Source organism: Sturnira hondurensis, unplaced genomic scaffold (assembly GCF_014824575.4).
Source record: "Sturnira hondurensis isolate 20B ecotype Veracruz unplaced genomic scaffold, ASM1482457v3 Scaffold0007406, whole genome shotgun sequence".
NCBI lineage: Eukaryota > Metazoa > Chordata > Mammalia > Chiroptera > Phyllostomidae > Sturnira > Sturnira hondurensis.
The window spans coordinates 616,252-635,217 of record NW_028080037.1 but is presented as its reverse complement, the minus strand read 5'-3'; the positions used below and the strand labels follow the sequence as shown (position 1 = coordinate 635,217).

Sequence of the window (18,966 nt, the reverse complement as noted above, 5' to 3'; positions counted from 1 at the left end):
TGTCTTGCAGGAGGGATGCCTCCCGCCCCCCAGGCCACCCAGCTGGCCGGACAGAAGCAAAGCCAACAGCAGTACGACCCGTCCACCGGGCCTCCGGTGCAGAACGCCGCCAGCCTGCATACGCCGCCGCCACCACTACCTGGCAGGCTGCCCCCAGCTGGCCTCCCAGCTGTGCCCCTGCCGCCTGCGCTGCAGTTCCCGCCGCAGCCACCCACGGGGGAGCCACCGACACAGCTGCACATGCCCGCGAAGGCCCAGCAGCCCAACGCCCCCCTCCACACGCCCCCTGCTGGCCAGCTACCTGTGCTCTCACAGCCTGCACAGCCAACCCTGCTCAGCCCGGGGCCCGGGAAGGTGCAGATGCAGGCCCCTCTGCCGCCGTCCCAGCCGCAGGTACTCTGGGCCTCGGGCTGTGTAGGGCGGGGAGGGCGGGTGGGAGGTGTGCCAGGAGGGTGCGCACGCTGCTCTCTGCTCTCTCCACGAGTCGGGTGCCTCGGCGAGGGGTGACTTACTTGTACAGTGAGTGAGGTCCATGATCACAGTTGTCATGACCAACTCATCAGGAAATCTACACTCAGAGCAGGGAGCCATGCAAAGTGCTTCCTGGTCATTGTCCCACTTGACGCGCTGGCTGTGGCGGAGGTGGGGGGGCAAGAGTCTGTGTGCCTGGGGCAGAGACGAGGCTGGGGGGTGGCGGGGCTGCTCTGGGCCGTCTTCTAGGCTCCCCCAGGGGCATGCCGCTCCCCCCAGCAGGCTCCGCTCTGCAGACACGTGTCCAGGAGTCGTGTCAGCGAGTGTGCTGAAGCCGCTTCCCAGAGTCCCTTTCCTGGGCCTCCAGTTCAGCTCCTTTCTGGTTTCTTGAGACTCGTGGCAGAGCCCAGCCTTCCAGAGCCGTCAGAGCCACCGGTTCCTCACCACACCCAGGTGCCAGGTGGTGTGGTGAGCACACCGTCAGTCTCGTACCTCTTCTACCTGGCGGCCCTGTGAGGGGGGGTCTGTGTGGTCCCCATTTGCCTGTGGAGAAGCCTGTGGTCATGGTCAGCGAGGCCGTGCATCTCGGCCAGTGACCGGAGGCGCTGGGCTTTGCTGCCCTGTCCCGTAGGTGCATATCAAAGCTCTGTCCACTTGCAGGAGAGGGCAGGTGTCCAAGGGCAGGAAGGCAGCCTTTCCGAGCATCGCTGGTGAGGGCTCTATGGCCATGAGGGTTGTGAATGGGTGCTGACTTCCAGAGGCACTGAGGCCTCCCTCGGGTCCGCTTTCCCGCTGTGTTGAAGGACCGGCTGCGGAACGCAGGTGTTGAGAAGACTCTTGTGAGACCGGCAGAAGCCTGCCCCTCCTCAGCACGGGGTTGGCAGGCTTCTCTAGGGCAGAGAGAGGGAGCGTCACGGGCCGTAGGCTTCACAACCGTGCGGTTCCTGCGTCTCTGCTGCCGACCCCCAGCAGGAAAAGATTGCTTCACGTGCAGAAACAAGCCACACTTGGGAAAGTGCATGGCCTGGGTTAGGAACCTGCTGCGTTTTGCATCTGCTGCCCTCGGCCGCGCAGGCTGCAGCAGTACCCAGCCCGCCACACTGTCTGCTGCCCCACTTCCCCTTCAGCAGGGTGGGGGTCCCATCGCTGGGCCTCGGTCTCTGCCGCACAGACGGGGGTGGGGTCCCATCGCTGGGCCTCGGTCTCTGCCGCACAGACGGGACTCCGACCTGCAGCCACGGGAGGCCGCTCGCTGAGGCCGCCCTCCACAGGGGGGCCGATCAGCCTCTGGTACTTGTCGGTTAAGGGTAGTTGACAGGATGACAGAGCTAAAAAGTCCTCAAAAACAAAAGAAAGGCTGGAAAAGGAGAAAGAGGAAAGTCTGAGACGAGGTGGCAGGAGCAAGTGCGTGTCTGTGGTGGGGTCTGTGTGGCCGTGCGTGGTGGCGGAGCTCAGCGGCGGGGGCGGGGGGTCGTGCGCTCATTCACGCTGCTCTGGGGAGGGGCCGTCGATGTCCTCACCTGTTGCCTGTTTTCCACCTACCAGATGGTGACGTCCGCGAGACCACCCACAGACCCCATGCAGCCCTGTACCCGGCCCCCACCCACCTCCTCCAACTCATCCATTGCTCCTGGCAGCATCTCGGGCCCGGGACCCTCACCCGCACGGGCCTCCCCAGTGAACAGACCCTCCTCAGCAGCCAGCAAGACGCTGTCTCCAGTTGTCTCCCGGTCCCCAGGGGCAGCTGTGTCAGCCCCCTCAAAACCACAGAGCCCAGCTCAGAATGTGGCTGCGCCCCAGGACAGTTCTCAGGACAAGCTGGCAGAGCAGATGGCACTGGTGAGCCGCTGGCACCTTCCAGCCTGTGACACGCAGCTTCTTTCCTCTCGGGACTCAGCAGCTGGCAGCTACTCGCCCAGCGTGAGCACAGGCAGTGTGCTTTGTGGTCGGGTGGCGCAGTCGACACCAGGAGTGTGACCTGTGCTGGGGAGGGAGAGTCTTTCCTGTGCTGAAGGCAGCGTTCTGCGCTGTTGTCGTCACGGGCTATGGGGGAGGTGCCAGGAGGTGGCGTGTGTCAAGGCCCCCATTTTGGTGAGGGTCACAGCCCAGTCAGTGGCTGTTGCTGTTCGTTGGGGGCCTAGGCAGTTACTCTGTTCACCTTCATTAGAGGCGTGAAAAGGACCGGCGAGACAGGTGGGCCCCGGTAAACCCAGCCTGCCCCGTCCCCGGTACAGCCAGGAGCATGGAGTCGGCCTCATTTGGGCTCTCCGTCTCCTCCGTGGGGTCAGCAGATCCCAGCCCTGTGTTCTTCCCTCGTAAGTGTGAGCATGGGCCTCGGCCTGGCTCCGGGATGGCAGGCCTGTTGCGTCAGCTTCTGAGGTTCCAGACAGTCGTCTGCCTGCTCCTTCCAACCTTGTGTCTGAGTTTTCACCTTTGCTGCCGAGACTGCCAGGCAGCAGGTCTCACAGGCGTGGGGTCTGCGTTGGGGGTGCAGGGAACGACCACGTGCTGCCCGCCCTTCCCTGCAGGAGAACCAGGTCCATCAGCGAATAGCCGAGCTGAGGAAGGATGGCTTGTGGTCCCCGAGGCGGCTGCCAAAGCTGCAGGAGGCCCCGCGCCCCCGCGCACACTGGGACTACCTGTTGGAGGAGATGCAGTGGATGGCCACCGATTTCGCCCAAGAGCGGCGGTGGAAGGTGGCTGCCGCCAGGAAGGTGGGTGAGGCGGGGCCTGCGGCCGTCGGCCCACCCGAAGGCGCTGGGACTCGGTGCCGTGGCTGCGTGTCTCCCGCCCAGCCTCTGACAGCCTCAGGGCCCACGCAGCCACACCTCACCGAGACGGTGGGCTGAGAACACGTTTAAGAAGCTCTCGTGCCTCCCTTAGAGCGCGGTGCGACACGGACTAACGCGGGGTCTCAAACTTCTGCTTGCCAGCTCGTCAGGACAGTGGCGCGCCATCACGAAGAAAAGAAGCTTCGTGAGGAGAGGGGGAAGAGGGAGGAGCAGAATCGACTGAGACGGATCGCTGCCTCGACCGCTAGAGAAATAGAGTATTTCTGGTCAAATATTGAACAGGTAGATACGATGTCTTACCGGGGTCCTGAGGCCGAGCCTGCAGTGTCCCCGAGGAGGCTGTGCGGGGTGGGTTCCGCGCTGTGGCCCTGGTGGTGTGGCCGCTTAAAAGGCGGGGCTCTTGCTCTGCTTCTGGCTCTGTGTGGACACGTGTGGCTGCTGCCCGTGCGGTGTGTCCACCGCTCCTCAAGAGACCCTCCCACGGCTCCTAGGGGCAGGGGTCAGGTCACTGAGGGAGCTTCCCTTCAGAGTGGCGGGTCCCACCCCCTGTCCCCAAATTTGGACCTCGACATCTGATGGGGCTGGCAGGGGCAGTGAGGTGGTGGATCACCGGGACCCGCCTGTGGGAGTGGGTGCTCAGCAGCGTGCATCCAAGAGCTGCCTTAGCTTCCTCCGCAGTCACGTGCTTCTGTGTTTAACTCCCGCGTTTAGGTCGTGGAAATAAAACTGCAAGTCGAATTGGAAGAGAAGAGGAAGAAGGCCTTACGTTTCCAGAGAGTGTCCAGGAAAGGTATGATACTTCGGAAATGCCTCATCTTTTCCAGACTGGATTCCGCCCCAGCCCTGTGCTTCCTGGGCCTGGTGACAGTGGAGCTTTCCCGGGAGGCTGTGTGCTCGAGGCCCCGTGTGACCCTGTGGTGCTGGACGGCCACGGTGCCCTCGGTGCCGCTGCCCTAGTGTCAGTCTTTGTTCTTTCCAGACTGGCTGGTTGAGTTAGCTTCGGGCTTGACCAGCTTGGGGTGCTCTCAGAATTGAGGCCTGAGCCTGCCCCCTTCGGCCAGTCCCCAGGCGGGGGGCGAGCTCCCTGAGCACGTGCCCCGAGGAGCCCCGGGAGTGGCCGGTGCGCTTTCTTGCCACACCACAGCGGCTGCCGGTAGCAAGGGACGGTTGGAGGCGGGCACGATGACTCCCGTTTCACTGGTGAGGAAGCGGAGGTGGAGAGGTGGCCACTGGCGCCGTCACCAAGCTGTGAGACCCATGGGTCATGAGCGTGGAGCTTTGCTGTTACCCCTCTGTCCTCTCCGGCCCGGAGACGTCTCCACGCTGAGGACTGAGAGCTGCCAGCTCAGCTGCCGTGCACTTGCCGGGGTAGCAGCGCGGAAGGCCATGGGTGGCTGCCCTGGGTCACCAGCATGGGGGTGGGACTCGCCATCTCTTCAGTGGAGACGTCAGACGCCCTTGACGGATGTGAGGGGTGTCCCCACTGAAGTAGTGAAGCGGACTGTGCTTCCTGTTTCTAGGAAAGGACTTGAGACCCAAGGGACCTGACGCGTTGCCGGAAAGTGCTCTGGTAAGTGCAGACCTGTCCCTGCCGGGTGCAGGGGGGAGTGGTGTGAGCCTGTCTGTACGGAGGAGTCCCTGTTTTTACCTGGAGCCCCTGGCGATGACGGGCGTTACTCCCTCTCACGATAGCATCCGCCTGCCTTGGGGGAGAACTGGTTCTCGGTTGTGCTGGGCTCCTGGGGCGCTTCCTCCACTGGCAGGGCCTTTCCTGGCACCAACGGCCTGATGGCGGCATGCTTGTCACAGGCCCCCAGCGCCCTCTGAGGTGCACGTCAGGCAGGCACTGCAGCTTGGGCACTCACCTGGGCTTGCAGATTGTGTGTGTGCAGGGCTCGTTCTGTTTCAGGGTTCGGGAGTACCTGCAAGGAAGCGGAAAGCCAGCACATCCCTCACTGATGACGAAGGTCTGTCCTGGTGCCCTTTGCTGTCCCCTCTGCAGGGCCCTGAACTCACGAGCAGCGTGCCCACTCATGGAGACCATGACCAGAAGTCTCCAGGGCCATTGCTGGCTGGTCGCCTCAGGGCGGTGGGCTTTACAGGGAAGACACAGAGCGCTGGCCTGTGTGGAGCAGGGGGAGCCTGGGACTGAGGGTGTGCTCTGTTCCGGGGGAGGGGCCGGCAGGGGAGACGGTGTGGCCTACTGGGCAAGGCCTCAGGTGGCGAGGGCTGTGCCCAGGGGATGGATGGCTGTAGATGGTCGAGTTCTGCTGGGAGTGCTGGTGGACTCTTCTGGGCCAAGCCAGTCTCTGTTGGGAGTGAGGTGCAGGGTGCAGGGCCGGGGCTCCTTCAAGAGAGCGGCTGGGGCGTTGTGGCTGTGGGTGATGGTAGATTCACCGTGACTCCAGCCAGCACACTTGTGCACTTCTCTGCAGCGGGCTCAGCAGGCAGATGAGTTCCCTGCACCCCATGTTCTGGTCTCAGTGGGTTCGCCGTCTGCAGACTTAACCTGGGAAAAGAGAAGGCCCAGGGCTGACGCAGTTCTGAAGCCTGGTAGTGTTGACGCAGCGCTGCCATGTGTCTCATGGCGTTGGTGGTCTCCATTGCAGTGGAGGACGAGGAGGAGACCATTGAGGAGGAGGAGGCGAATGAAGGGGCTGTGGACCACCAGACAGAGCTGTCTACTCTGGCCAAGGAAGGTAGGCCTCGGGGACCCCGCCAGACGCTGTGGTGCGTCAAGTCAGCGTAGGTGACTTGAGGTGTCTGTGAGGTGGGGGCGCACCAGGGCCTGGGGCTCTGTGTGACCAGCCACGCTGCTGCGCGTGGGGAGAGCGCCAGGTGCCTGTCTCGCCTCTGCCCTCACTGCGCCATGACTGTAACCTGGACCTCGCATTGGTCACTTCTGCGGCTCCGTTCCCAGCACCCGCGTCTGTCCCCGAGCACGCTGCTCTGTGTGTGTGCACTGGAGCCTCACCCGCACGCCCGCCGTGGGTCCACCTGCTCGCCTTTCTGCTCAGCACATCTCTGGGGCCCTGTGAACACGCCAGTGCTCCTGCTGGGCAGTGTCCACGCGCCCACCCGCCCACCGCAGGCGGTCTGCTGGTGCTGGGCTGGGCTGTGTGCGGCAGCAGAGGAGCCGGGCTGCAGGAGGTGTGTGTGCCTGGTCCCTTGACGAGGCTGTGCCCCACTCTGGGGCCGGGTTTCCGTCTCTGTCTGGGGGCGAGAACAGCGTCTCTGTGGGTTTCCTCCAGCCCTCGCCCAGTCTGGGTGTGGGTTTTCTTTCTCCTCTTCACTTGTGTGTTCCTCGCGTGTCCTGCACACGGATTCTGTGTGAGGTGTGCGTGTGGCAGGGACCTTTCCCCATTTTCACTCCCTTCGTGGTACCTTTTGAAAAGCAGCTGTTCTTAATTTTAGTGTTATTGGATTGACTGGCCTTGTTTCTTTAAAAAACCTCCTTAGCTCTACACCAGAGGGGTCAGACTCATGTTCACTGGGGGCCACGTCAGCCTCGCGGTCGCCTTCAAGGGGCCGGACGTGATCTTAGGGCTGTGTACATGCAGCTACTCCCTGACTAGGAGGGAGGAACTCGACATTTGGCCCTGAGAAGACAACCGACCGCGAGGCTGAGGTGGCCCCTGGTGAAGATGAGTTGGGCAGCCCTGCTCGGCATCGTGAGAGTGTTTTCCTGTATCGGCTAGAACTTTCTGTTTTTCTTCTCAGGTGCCTGTCTGACTCATCAAGAATTGTTTTTGTCCGTAGTGTGAAATAAGAGTGTAAATTTTTTATTTTGCAAATAGGTGACCCACTGTCCCAGGGCAGGTGACACACCTGTGTTTCCCCCCAACATGTAGTGCCGGCCACTCAGCAGCTGCCCCAAGTGCTGGGCTCAGGGTCACAGAAAACCCAGTGGGAGGCCAGTCGCTCCGTGGTTGAACTCAGTGTCTGGAGGGAGCCGAGGCGCTGTCAGGAGCCTTAATGGCCTGTGCCCCACGCGCCTGTTCCTGGAGGATTTGTTCTCGGGCCTGTTGTATGAGGGGGCGCAGAAGTGGGTCTGCAGTTGTTTGTGTGGGATAGCACAACCGTTAATAAATAACAGAAGAATAAACTTCGTGCTTCCCCTGCTCACGGCTGTAGCCCTGCTTCGGCCCCACCCTGCAGTTTCGGCCTTGTGGTGAGATGCATCTTCCGAAGGCTGGTGTTTTAATCGGCTGCTGGTAAGCACAACGGAAACGCAGTCAGTGTGCATTTGTTGGTCTTCCGTCCGGCAGCCTCTCGGACTCTGTGTTACGTCGAGCTCTGTGTCTCCAGGGAGAGACAGTTTTCCCTTTGTAGCCCTGCGCCTTGTGACACTGCCAGTGGTGACATGTGGGCCACAGATGCTGGGGACACAGGGGCTTGTTTTCGACTCGAAAGGGACGCTGTCAGTGGACAGCCACACCTCGAGGTGGGAGTCCCATACTCGGTGCACACCCCATGCTGCACGTCATACCCCGGCCACGGAGTTGCCCTGTCTGTGTTCTTGTAGGGCTGTCTGACCACAGTGAGTGTTGCCATGGTAACTGCTGCAGCATGGCACCCCGCCCCCGCAGTCGGTCAGGGATCTGGAGCAGCCCGGCCTGGGGCTTCAGATATGTGTCCTCAGCCTCTGCCTGCGTGGCTGCCCCCAGCTGCCAGGCCTGTGGGCCAGGGTGGGCGAGCCCTGGCTCATGTGGGCTGTCCCATGGGCACGTGAACACCCTTGTGTCCTGGTGGCATGATGGCCGGTCCCCCCAGAGTGAGCCACTCCCTCTCAGTTCACACACTCTGGCTGTCACCCAGACCAGCCCTGGCCTGTGTGGGAGGGGACCGCATGGGCCGTTACCAGGGTGGCAGTGGCCTTGGGGCGGCTGCCACCACCTGTGTGATGCCTGCTCGGGTCCTCGTGCCCCTCAGGGACCTCGTAGCACTTTCTTCAGGCAGACGTGCATTTTTTAAAAAGTTTGATCCAAGTCTTTAATGTCCGGATTGAAGCATTTTCTCCCTTGATGCCTCCGAACTCGCTTCCGTGGGCAGAGGGTGGCCTCTGTGCACTCAGCGTGTCACCCGACCCTGACCGAGTCACCTCGTTGTGTCACCATTTTCACATCGTTCCTGTGGGTCCTCCTCAGCCACCGGGAGGCCCGTGCACATGTCCCAGCATTTTGCCCCAAAGCGATCAGACACCACCAGGCGGGAAGAGCCTTGTGGTGGCCCCACAGGTGCCCGCTGCTGCGTCCACCCCCCAACTGCGCCCACCCCCCAGCTGCGCCCACCCCCCACTGCACATGTGCAGCCAGCTTCTTAGCCCAGGCTGGTGGCCGTTTGGTTGTGAGCAGATGAAGCCCCTGGGTTTTGGTTGGGGTTAGGTGCATAGTGGGTGCCTTTACTGACGCCCTTTTGGGGTGCGACTCTGTGCTGTGTGGTGTTTGGACCACAGGCTTCATTGACATGTAGCACACAGGTGTGAGTGGGGCTGTGTGTGCAGCACGTGGACACGAGTCGGGGGCATCAGTTACCCCAGGACACGCTCGTGGGGCTGGGAAGTAGGAGGTCGGGGACATTTTAAAGCCCCTCAGCGGCCACAGTGGTTCCCGGATGGGGACGCCGCTGCCCCTCAGCGCTGGGTGTGGAGAGGCTGCTGCCGTTCCCCCACAGCACTGCGGTGGGCAGGGGGCTGCTCATGTGTCTGGGGACAAATTCGCACCACCTGACTCCCCGCGGCGCTCCAGCCAGCTGGCACCACTGCGGTGAAGTGACCGCCCTCTCTGCACCCTTTCCAGCCGAGTTGCCCCTCGTCGACTTGATGAAGCTGTACGAAGGTGCCTTTCTGCCGAATTCCCAGTGGCCCCAGCCTCAGCCCGACACTGAGGAGACGAGTGAGGAAGAAGGTGTGTTCCCGGGTGGTCAGAGGGTCCGCGCTCTCTTTCCTTACCAATCACTCGATTGCCTGATCGATTTTAGAAAGAGCCAGAGAGAGGAACGCTGACTTGTGGTGCCCGCCTCTGTGCGCTCATCGATTGGCTCTTGCGTGGGCCCTGTGACCTGGGCTCGGCAGGACGGCGCTGTGACCGTCTGAGCCGCCCGGCCAGGCCCAGGGGCGCAGCGTTAAAGCACGGCACTCACTCCCAGAGGGGGCGTTCGAACTGAGTGTGAGCAGCTCCTTCTCCTTCCGTCTGAAGAAAGGGAGAGCTGGGGGCGTGTTTAATGCGTAGCATCGCGTCGAACAGCACTTTTTAAACTCTGCGCCTCCTGTCTCTGTTCATAAAGTTGGCACAATCACCAGAGCACTTGACCGTGTTGTGAACAGTCGATTTTCCTCCAGACTTAGAAACGCTGTTGTTTTGTGGGCCTAGATTCTTATCCTATTCCCTCAGGCTGTGTTGTGTGTCGAACACAGCAGTTTTGAGGAGTTTTACTTTTATTAGACATTCCCGACACACAGGCTGCACCCAGACTCTGCTCTCCTTGGTACCGCTCTGCCTGTTGACTGTTAGACATGCTGCCTGTGAGTGGGGCGGTGGGGGGCTGTCAGGACCCCAGTTGCAAAAGGGGGGCTAGGGGGAGGAGCTGGTGGCCCCCTTACTTGCCTAGACTTGGGGGTACTTCTAGTTTGTCCTTTCTTGGTGGTGGAAGGCTGGTCACGAGACCCTTAGGTTTCGCCCATAAATCTGTTGGTAACACCAGCTCCTGATTGGTACAGAGACACTTTCCAGGTTGACCCGAGGACTTTTCAGGGTGGTCCCAGGGTTGATCGTTTCATAGGAGTTTGTACCCATTTATCCGGAGAGTGTTGTTAGGTATACGAAGCAGATCAAATTTTAAAAATTGGCGTTGAATTTTGTATTTGATGTATTTTGATTCTACTGGTTTCCTCTTTTTTTAAGAAAATGTTAAGTGTGCTCCCAAAACCATGAAAGCAGCCGCAAGCCCCGCTTTCCCACTGTTCACAGACGTAGAAGACAGCCCAGCTGACCAGGAGGGCCGGAGGGATGTGGTTCTCATCGACTCGCTGTTCATCATGGACCAGTACAAAGCCGCAGAGAGAATGAGTGTCGGGAAACCTCACACGAAGGACATCGCCGAAGTGACCGCTGCAGCCGAGGCCATCCTGCCCAAGGGCAGTGCGCGAATCAGCACCGCGGTGAGGCTGTGGGGTGGGGTGGGTGGGGTGGGGTGGGGGTGCTTACTGCCTCCATGCAGCCGCCCAGGCGGCCAGGACAGCCACGTCGGGCTCTGCTTTCCCGTTACCTGGAGCCCTTCTCTGTGGCTTTCCAGCAGCTCATCGTGTGGCTAATTGGACCTGACTTTGGGGAAAATGCCTAGTGATCCCTTTGAGACACACTCACTGGCCTGTCTGTCACTGCAGGTGAAGTCGGGCATGCCATCCCTGCTGTACGGCACACTCAGGGACTACCAGAAGATCGGCCTGGATTGGCTGGCCAAGCTCTACCGGAAGAGTCTCAATGGCATCCTGGCAGATGAGGCCGGGCTGGGGAAGACAGTGCAGGTCATCGCTTTTTTTGCCCACCTCGCGTGTAATGAAGGTCAGTGCTTGTTGGAACAGCACGTGTTGCCGAGACTGCAGCGCAGTCTGGTGTCTGGCCGAGTGAGGGTGGGGCCTGGCCTGTCTTCCCTGTCCCTCTGTGCCAGGCTGTGCCTCAGGACCCACGGGAGCCAGTTGCACGAACGAGCAAGAGGCTCTTTTTCAGTCACACTGGACGGGAGCCCCACCTGGCTGTGACTGAGGCTCTGTGACTTCCCGAGTCCTGCTGCTCATCAGTGTGTGGATGAGCAGAGTAGGCGGGCATGAGCCGGTGCCACCAGCTGCCACCCAGGGCTGGTGGGCAGGCACCCCTTGGGGTGACCGGGAGCGCACTGCTGTGGCCTCTGCTGCCCTGCGCTGCCCCTTCAGCTTCTGCGTCCGCAGCTGCTCTCCCGGCGCCCCTGCCCCCGGGCTATGGCTTTCCCGGCCCGCTTGTCCTGCTGGCCGGTGGGCCCTTTCAGTGTGGGTAGTGACGCTGTGCCGAGCAGCGATGGCCATCAAGGTGTGGGCTGCAGATGCTGTCCCCAGGCCTGTCATTTCCATCTTCTTTCTCACTCTGTGCTTTTTTTTCTGGCACACAAGCAGAGCTCTGTGGTGTGCGCGTTATTCTGTTGGGTTGGCCAGCAAGTTTGTCTGGCTTTTTTCCATAAGCTGGTTCTGGTAGCGCTTAGTTGTCTTTAAGTCCATTTGAAACAGTTTTGTTGGGTTGTAGTGTGACAGTTGTCATATCAGCATGCATTTTTTAAAAACGTATCAAAATTAGTGAATGTTTTTATAGCCATTTTAATATTGAAGATGGAAGAAAATAAGCAGCATTTCTGGCATATTAAGCTTTATTATTTCAAGACAGGCAAAAATGCAACAAATGCAAAAAAAATCTTGTGCTGTGTGTGGAGAAGGCACTGTGAGCAAGCCAGCGTGTCACGAGTGTCTGTGGAGTTTCACGCTGGGCCGTTCTCGCTGGACACCTCTCCGCGGCTGAGCAGACCAGCTGAAGGTGGTAGCAGTCCGAGTCAGTACAGTAACTGAACACAGGCAGCACTGTACCACGCAGGGGGAGATGGCTGACATGCCCGAAGTACCCAAATCAGTCCAGTTACTGGGGAAAAGGAAAATGTGTCTCTTATGGAAAAAACTAAGTGGACTTTTGGGCCAACCCAATAATTGAGAAACCCCAACTTTTTAGAAGAGTGAATTGAAATCAGACATTTTCGGGGTGGTTTGGGATGTTGGCTAGAGGTCGGGAGCCGCATGAGAGCCCGCTTGGCACTGCAGGGCGCGCCCTGGGCCCTGAGGCTGTGGACTGATCCTTCTGAGCAGTACTCTTTGTAGGTAGGGTTCCTCCCCATCTTGCAGGGGCTTGCTGTGTTCCTGGGCAAACACTTCTGGTTTTCAGCGATTACTCACCCAGCCTCTCTTTACTGAGTGCCTCCAGTGGCAGCCAGACCCGGGGGCACTGCCGGGCAGCTCCTTTGGTCCTGCGTGGGGGGTCCCCATGCGACACCACGTTGGTGCCCGGAGTCAACAGACGATGCAGCCAAAGAGCAGGCGCTGTCCCTTCCTTCGTCCACAGGCAACTGGGGCCCTCACCTGGTCGTTGTGAGAAGCTGTAGTGTCCTCAGGTGGGAGCTGGAGCTGAAGCGCTGGAGCCCCGGGCTCAGAACCCTCCTGTACGCGGGCAGCCGCAGAGAGCTCAGGGCAAAGAGACAGGTACGGGGGTTCGAGCGCGGGGCAGAGCTGGGCGGGAGACTCTCTTCATCTCTGCGGGGGGCGCTGCAGAAGGGCAAGATGTGCTTGTCAGTGTGTTTACTGTGAGACGCCAGGGCTCCGGGTGGTTGTGGATCTGCAGCCCCGCACACCCGCCAGCAGAGCTGCAGGTGCATGTGGCGTTCTGCCACTTCCCAGAAGATGAGGGCATTTCCTTCGGAGCTGGAGCAGGCTCTGGGGCACTGTGGCCCTCTTTCCCGGGGCCGCCTGGCTCTCGGCCATAAACGAGAAACCGAGTGCCAGCGTGCCCCTGCCGTGTGTGCGAGAGGCTCACTTGCAACGCACTTGCACTTGGGAAGCCTTTGGACTCTCCTTTTCTCTGCCCAGTAGTTTCTGCCGTGGGATTCGCAGTAAAAGGGTTTTATAGACCACTCTTCCATTGAAGGTAAACGCTGGCTCATCCTTAGGCTCTTGCACTGTGTAGCATTTTGTGAGGAAGCGATGCCCTGAGATGCGCTTTTTCACTGTCTCTGGTCGCTTGTTCCTGTTGGGAGGCTGTGATGCAGTCAGTGCAGCGCAGACCTGCGAGCCCCGGGCAGCTGGCCGCCCTGCACGACACTCTGGGACTCTGTTTTCCACAGACAGCGGCTCCTGCCTGAGCTGCCACTGAACTCGGCCACACAAGTGCTTTAGGTTCCCGGAGGAAAGGGTCATAAAAACACACACTCGGCCCTTTTCTCTGCAGAAATAGCAAGTGATCAAGAAGAGCGAGGGAGGTGACTGTGGGTGGGGACAGGTGAACGCAGACGGTGGGCCCTGGTCACTGCCTGGGAGGGACAGGCAGGATGACAGGCGAGGCCTTGTTTCGTGTTCCCCAGGGATGGACGGAGCCCAACAGCTTCCACATCTGCATCACGTCCTACAAGCAGTTCTTCCGGGGCCACGCCGCCTTCACGCGGGTGCGGTGGAGGTGCCTGGTCATCGATGAGATGCAGCGCGTGAAGGGCCTGAGCGAGCGGCACTGGGAAGCCGTGTTCGCCCTGCAGAGGTCCGACTGCCTGCCGCTCACCGGGTTCCGGGTTGTCGAGGGCGGGTTCATCGCAGGCATTGCCTGTGTCCTTCGTCCCCGTGCGTCCAGCCGAGTACACTCTCAGAGTGTTCGTTTAGTTCAGCCCGTGTGTTTAAAGCCCCTGGACGCAGAGTTGCCCATAGAATTGCCAGTCCCCTTAAATACCTCCGATCCAGCTTTCCATGTGGGGCTTTCAGACGTGGTCTCTGGTTTGTGCGCAGCCAGCAGCGCCTGCTCCTGATCGACGCGCCCCTGCACAACACCTTCCTGGAGCTGTGGACCATGGTGCACTTCCTCGTCCCGGGCCTCTCCAGGCCCTACCTGCACCTCCCGCTGAAGGCCCCGAACGAGGAGAACCAGGACTACTACCACAAAGTGGTCATACGCTTGCACAGGGTACGTGCGGCTGCCGTGCGTGGGGCCCCAGTGTGCCATGAGGTCGCCCCCACCCCAGAGGTGCAGGGGCTCACGGGGGTGTGATGATGTCATTCCCGGAGAGAAAGCAATGGGTCGTGTGCTCTGTCCAGGTGACGCAGCCGTTTATCCTGAGGAGGACCAAGAGAGACGTGGAGAAGCAGCTGACAAAGAAGTACGAGCATGTTCTGAAGTGCCGCCTCTCCAGCCGACAGAAAGCCTTGTATGAGGACGTCATCCTGCAGCCCGGGTGAGCGTGCTGCCCTGTGCTGGGCCCCTCCCCGCTCCCACTCCTCCCCCTCGGTGTCTCTGCCCACCCAGGTGTGGCAGGTGCTCCGTCCCCACTTTTGTTACCCATGGCGTCATCGGGCGGTGTTCTGGTTCAGACTCATGCAGGAGATGGACAAGCATAGGACTGCAGGCCAGCCGCCCCGCCCCCTTCCTGCGGAGGGTCTGTCTGGGTCCCCCAGTGGGCGCCCGTCTGCACGTAGCACCACCCACCCCGCCCCCGCCCCCGCCCCACGAGGGCGGGCCTCTTCACAGCCCCACGAGGGCGGCTCTCAGCCTCACAGCTGCGTCTTTCTTTCCATATTAAACCAAGAGCTTCTGCCTTTGCACTTAAAGGGAGCCTTTAGGCTTCCTTTGGCGTGTCCTCATGGCTGCCATCGCTGCCCTTTCTCTTAGGGCCCGTTGGAAGGAACAGAAGGGTCACGGAACACAGCACCGTGATGCTAAGGCGGTCCTTGGCACTTCCAAGTGACTAGCAGGCAGGGAGCGCCCAGGGTGGGGACCCACACAGACACGGGNGGCGCCCGTCTGGACGTCGCACCACCCCCCCCCGCCCCCGCCCCCGCCCCACGAGGGCAGGCCTCTTCACAGCCCCACGAGGGCGGTTCTCAGCCTCACAGCTGCGTCTTTCTTTCCATATTAAACCAAGAGCTTCTGCCTTTGCACTTAAAGGGAGCGTTTAGGCTTCCTTTGGCGTGTCCTCATGGCCGCCATTGCTGCCCTTTCTCTTAGGGCCCGTTGGAAGGAACAGAAGGGTCACGGAACACAGCACCGTGATGCTAAGGCGGTCCTTGGCACTTCCAAGTGACTAGCAGGCAGGGAGCGCCCAGGGTGGGGACCCACACAGACACGGGGGTGGCCGACGCCCCACCGGAGGGCGTCCCTCATGCTGTCTAGAAGAGCCCCCAGTTGGACACCTGTGAACTGGTGATTTATGGGACTTGCCGTATCGTGTTTTGGGGCTGCAAGTAGCTGGAACTGCAGCCACGTGAAGCCACCGATGAGGGAGTGCCGTGCGTGGGGTGCAGGCAGGCAGCAGTCCCTGTCGGGGGGCTGCCGTGTGCCGCCTGCTCCTGTGCATGGGCCTGGGAGTGTGGGGCCCTTGCTCTGCTCTCTGATCTTCCCCCACAGTCACTGGGTCCTTTCTACCACACCCTTTATTTTCCCGAGTTTGCATTTAAAAACACAAGCTCGGAGTAGAAGCCTTGCAGGTGTTAGATTGGTGCATTTGCACTCGGTAACACCAGCCACTGTGTGTGATGTGCGGCCCACCAGCTCCAGTGTGGCTTGGCCCTGGCGGCCTTCTGGAACAGACTCCTGCATTTCTGCCAGGAGCTCCGGGCTGCTCACCTGGCTCACGTGTTTGCTACTTGTGGGAAGAAAGGGCGACCTGGTGTGCTGCCCCGAGGTGACAGGGACAAGTCACCATGGGGCACAGGTGGTGGGGCACCCGGGCTGTGGAGGGCGGCTGCTCTGCCACCAGCTGGCTTGTCTCCGTGGGCAAAATGAGAGGGATGTGGGACTGTGGGCACGTCATGTGGGAGAGCGTCAGAATGGTGTCTACGTGGAGGATTCCATCATAAACAGCCTTGCTGTTGGTTCACAGTGTTTTATGTGGTTACTTTTGGAAATTTTAGGATGGAGTATAAGCGTGGATTGTTGGTGGTGTGTATTCTCAGACAGTCCTTCCCCTGAAAGCATCTCCCAGGGACAGACGTCCCTCCTGAGCCTTGCAGACACCCCCGGTGTGTGAGCAGAGATTAAAGCTGGGCATCGGCCACATGTTTCAGTGGGTCCTCACGTCACTTGGTGAGGAGTCATTTCGGTGGCGAGGACAGCAGCTCACGCACCAGGGTGTCAGGCCCTTGCTCCCTGGGGCTGTGCTGGGGCCTGGGGCCGCTGTGCACTTGGGGTGATGGTGCCACCCGCTCATTGGCTCTGGGACTCCCTGTGTGCTTGCAAGAGAGGCCCCTGAGTCTGGGACCGTGCTCCTGTCCTGGGCTCTCCTGCCATCCCCCGGCCCCTGTCCGAGGCCTGCCTGTCCTCTGTCACTGCCTCACACGGCCGCTCTCTGCCCTCCGTGCTGTTGCCTCTGCTCCTGAGCCCGCAGACCAGCCCCCACCAGCCTCCGCAGCTCCTCTTGCCCGTCCCTCAGGGCGGCCCCTCCCCCTTCCACAGGTTGGTGTGTGGGGCGCCTCATTCCCCTCCGCCAGGCGGAGATGAAGGGACGCCCTGTGGGGTGTGCTCATGCCTGCCCTGCAGTGCTCTTCCTGTTCTGGGCCAGGGGCCCTCATCCTGAGCTGTCAGATGCTGCCACAGCGTCACAGCACTCGTCACAGCTGGGCTGGCACACATCACTGCTCTGTGGCATGCCTCCCCTTTGCCCTAGTCAGGTGGCTCCGCCAGTTGGGGTGTTGTCCTGGACACCAAAAGGTTGTGGGTCTGGTCCCTGATCAGAGCACATACTCAGGTTACAAGTTCAGTCCCCGGCCAGAACGCATATGGAAGGCAACTGATCCATGTTTCTTTTTCTCTGTCTCTCTCTGAAACCAATGAGCATGTCCTTGGATGAGGAATTTTTTTTAAATTATTTATTTACCTTTAGAGGGGAAGGGGAGAGGGAGAGAAACATCAATGTATGGTTGCCTTTTGTGCATCCCCTGCTGAGAGTTGGCCTGCAGGGAACCGGCCTGCAACCCAGGCATGTGCCCTGACTGGGAATCGAACCGCGATCCTCTGGTTTGCAGGCTTGTGCAATGATGAGGATTTTTTTAAAAAGTCCCCTTCGAATCTGGATGGGGGCCTAGAGAGCTGTGCCCACACGTGACCCTCACCCCTGGCCTTCTGGCTCTCTGTCCTGTCTCATAGGGACAGTGAGGAAGCCCGAGGGTCCCAAGTCACCGGGCGGGAGCTGCAGCTCAGGCAGGTGCACGGCAGCGTCTGTGCAGCGTGCAGAGCAGACGCTAAGCGCTCGTGTCTCCCGGGGCAGGACCCAGGAGGCGCTGAAGGGCGGGCGCTTCGTGGACGTGCTGAGCATCCTGCTGAGGCTGCAGCGCATCTGCAACCACCCCGGGCTGGTGGAGCCCCGGCCCCCGCAGTCCTCCTTCTCCGCCGGGCCGCTGCAGCTCCGCCTGGCCTCCCTCGTCCTGAAGGCACTCGACAGGGACACCTGGAAGGTGAGAGGGGACCCGGGAGGGCACTTTGCATGCGGCCAGTCCCAGGCGTGCCGTTCTGACTCCAGTCCTGATGCCGGGGGCACTGAGCAGCCCTTGTGCTGTGCTTCCCTTTGACACAGCGCCCGCCTCTGGCACTGACCCCAGGGCCAGCTTTCTGCACACAGCCTGGGTGGTTGGACTCTGCGAAGGGTGCAGTCTGTGTGCGACGGAGAACTGGGTCGCAGCTCTGCTGGTGCCCGCTTGGCACACGGGCCGTGCTTCGGGCACAGGCTCCGGGGTCTGGGACCTGGGAGCCTGCCTAGGGCGTGGAGTGAGCTGCTACGGGCTCAGGTTGGGGACAGGCCAGGGACTTTGCAGCCTCGGTGCCCTGTCCCCTGCCCAGGGGGCTTTGAGGTGTGACTTGTGAGTGTGCAGTGGTCTGAGGGCCCAGAGGCAGCAGGTACGCTGGGAGTGGGCCAGCCTCCTGCTGCCACCGCTGTGGTCACTGCTCAGACAGGGACATGGTCCTCCGCAGGTTGCAGGGTGGCAGCCGTGGACAGCACAGGTGCATCCGACTGCTGCCCCCAGCGTAGCCTAGGAGGCTCCGCCCCTCCCAGCTGCTTTGCGTGTCACGCTGTGTCTAAGGTCGCCCCCTCACCCTAGATGCAGCCTCCTGCGGTGTGCTGCGTGCCCACCTCCCCACATTCCCAGGGCTGTGCAGCCGTCCCCCGCGCCTGAGAGCACGGCGCCCCCCAGAGCACAGGCGCACGTGCTGGCCATCACCACTGTGCCCCCTGCAGCTTCTCCCCTCAGACCTCTCTGTGGACTCCCCTGCTCCGTGCAGGCCACACGTCCGTGCAGGCGCAGCTGGCAGCACGTGCACTTGGTCCTCGGCGTGAGCATCCCAGGGTCTGTCTCGCCGTGGTGGGCCTTCCTCTCTCTGAAGACTGCGTGGTCCCCTGCAGACACACCCCTACTTAGTTTGTCCTTTCACCAGCTGGACACTTGGGTCGCTTCCAGGTGTTGGGTATTGTCACGCTGCTGTGGGCACTCGTGCACTGGTTCCTTGTGGACACGGGTGGGTTTTCCTCAGGAACGTGTTGGGGCTGGAGGTGTGGGCCGTGTATGGACTGATGAACTGCCAGCTACGCATTCTCCCTCCTGCCAGTGTGCACAGGTTGGAGGTGGCAGGCTTCCTGTGTCCCTGCCCACCCCTGCTGCCCTCCCTCCTTCACCCTCGCTGCCCTGTGGGGGTGAGGTGCTGCCTTTGTTGATAAAGCTGAGAGGAGCCCAGGCGGGGTGGTTCTCAGGGGTCACTGGGCTTGCAGGCCGTGTGTGCTCCCCGAGGAAGGAGCGTCCCCAGGGCTCTGCTGCTGATGCTGGGCAAGCGACGTGCCGCATATCTGCACCAGCTCTCGAGTTCCCCCAGGGTCTTGCCAGTGCCTTCCCCTGGGCAAGGCCTGGAGTCCCCGTACCTCCCAGACCACGCTCCCCTGGCTCGGTCCCGTC

General features: G+C 61.0%; 1 protein-coding gene across 14 annotated transcripts in view; it reads left to right on the top strand.

The window, feature by feature from the left end:
* EP400 (E1A binding protein p400) overlaps positions 1–18,966 on the top strand; it is an 83,508-nt gene that overhangs the window by 28,852 nt on the left and 35,690 nt on the right. For all 14 annotated transcript variants that reach the window (XM_037051848.1, XM_037051847.1, XM_037051851.1 and 11 more), the window contains 16 exons: positions 11–393; positions 2,017–2,310; positions 3,000–3,185; positions 3,405–3,545; positions 3,975–4,053; positions 4,784–4,833; positions 5,173–5,230; positions 5,873–5,962; positions 9,062–9,169; positions 10,232–10,422; positions 10,648–10,825; positions 12,398–12,534; positions 13,410–13,579; positions 13,822–13,996; positions 14,128–14,264; positions 17,292–17,478. In XM_037051848.1, the coding sequence (XP_036907743.1) occupies positions 11–393; positions 2,017–2,310; positions 3,000–3,185; positions 3,405–3,545; positions 3,975–4,053; positions 4,784–4,833; positions 5,173–5,230; positions 5,873–5,962; positions 9,062–9,169; positions 10,232–10,422; positions 10,648–10,825; positions 12,398–12,534; positions 13,410–13,579; positions 13,822–13,996; positions 14,128–14,264; positions 17,292–17,478 (2,564 nt within the window). The remainder of the gene's footprint in view (positions 1–10; positions 394–2,016; positions 2,311–2,999; positions 3,186–3,404; positions 3,546–3,974; positions 4,054–4,783; positions 4,834–5,172; positions 5,231–5,872; positions 5,963–9,061; positions 9,170–10,231; positions 10,423–10,647; positions 10,826–12,397; positions 12,535–13,409; positions 13,580–13,821; positions 13,997–14,127; positions 14,265–17,291; positions 17,479–18,966) is intronic.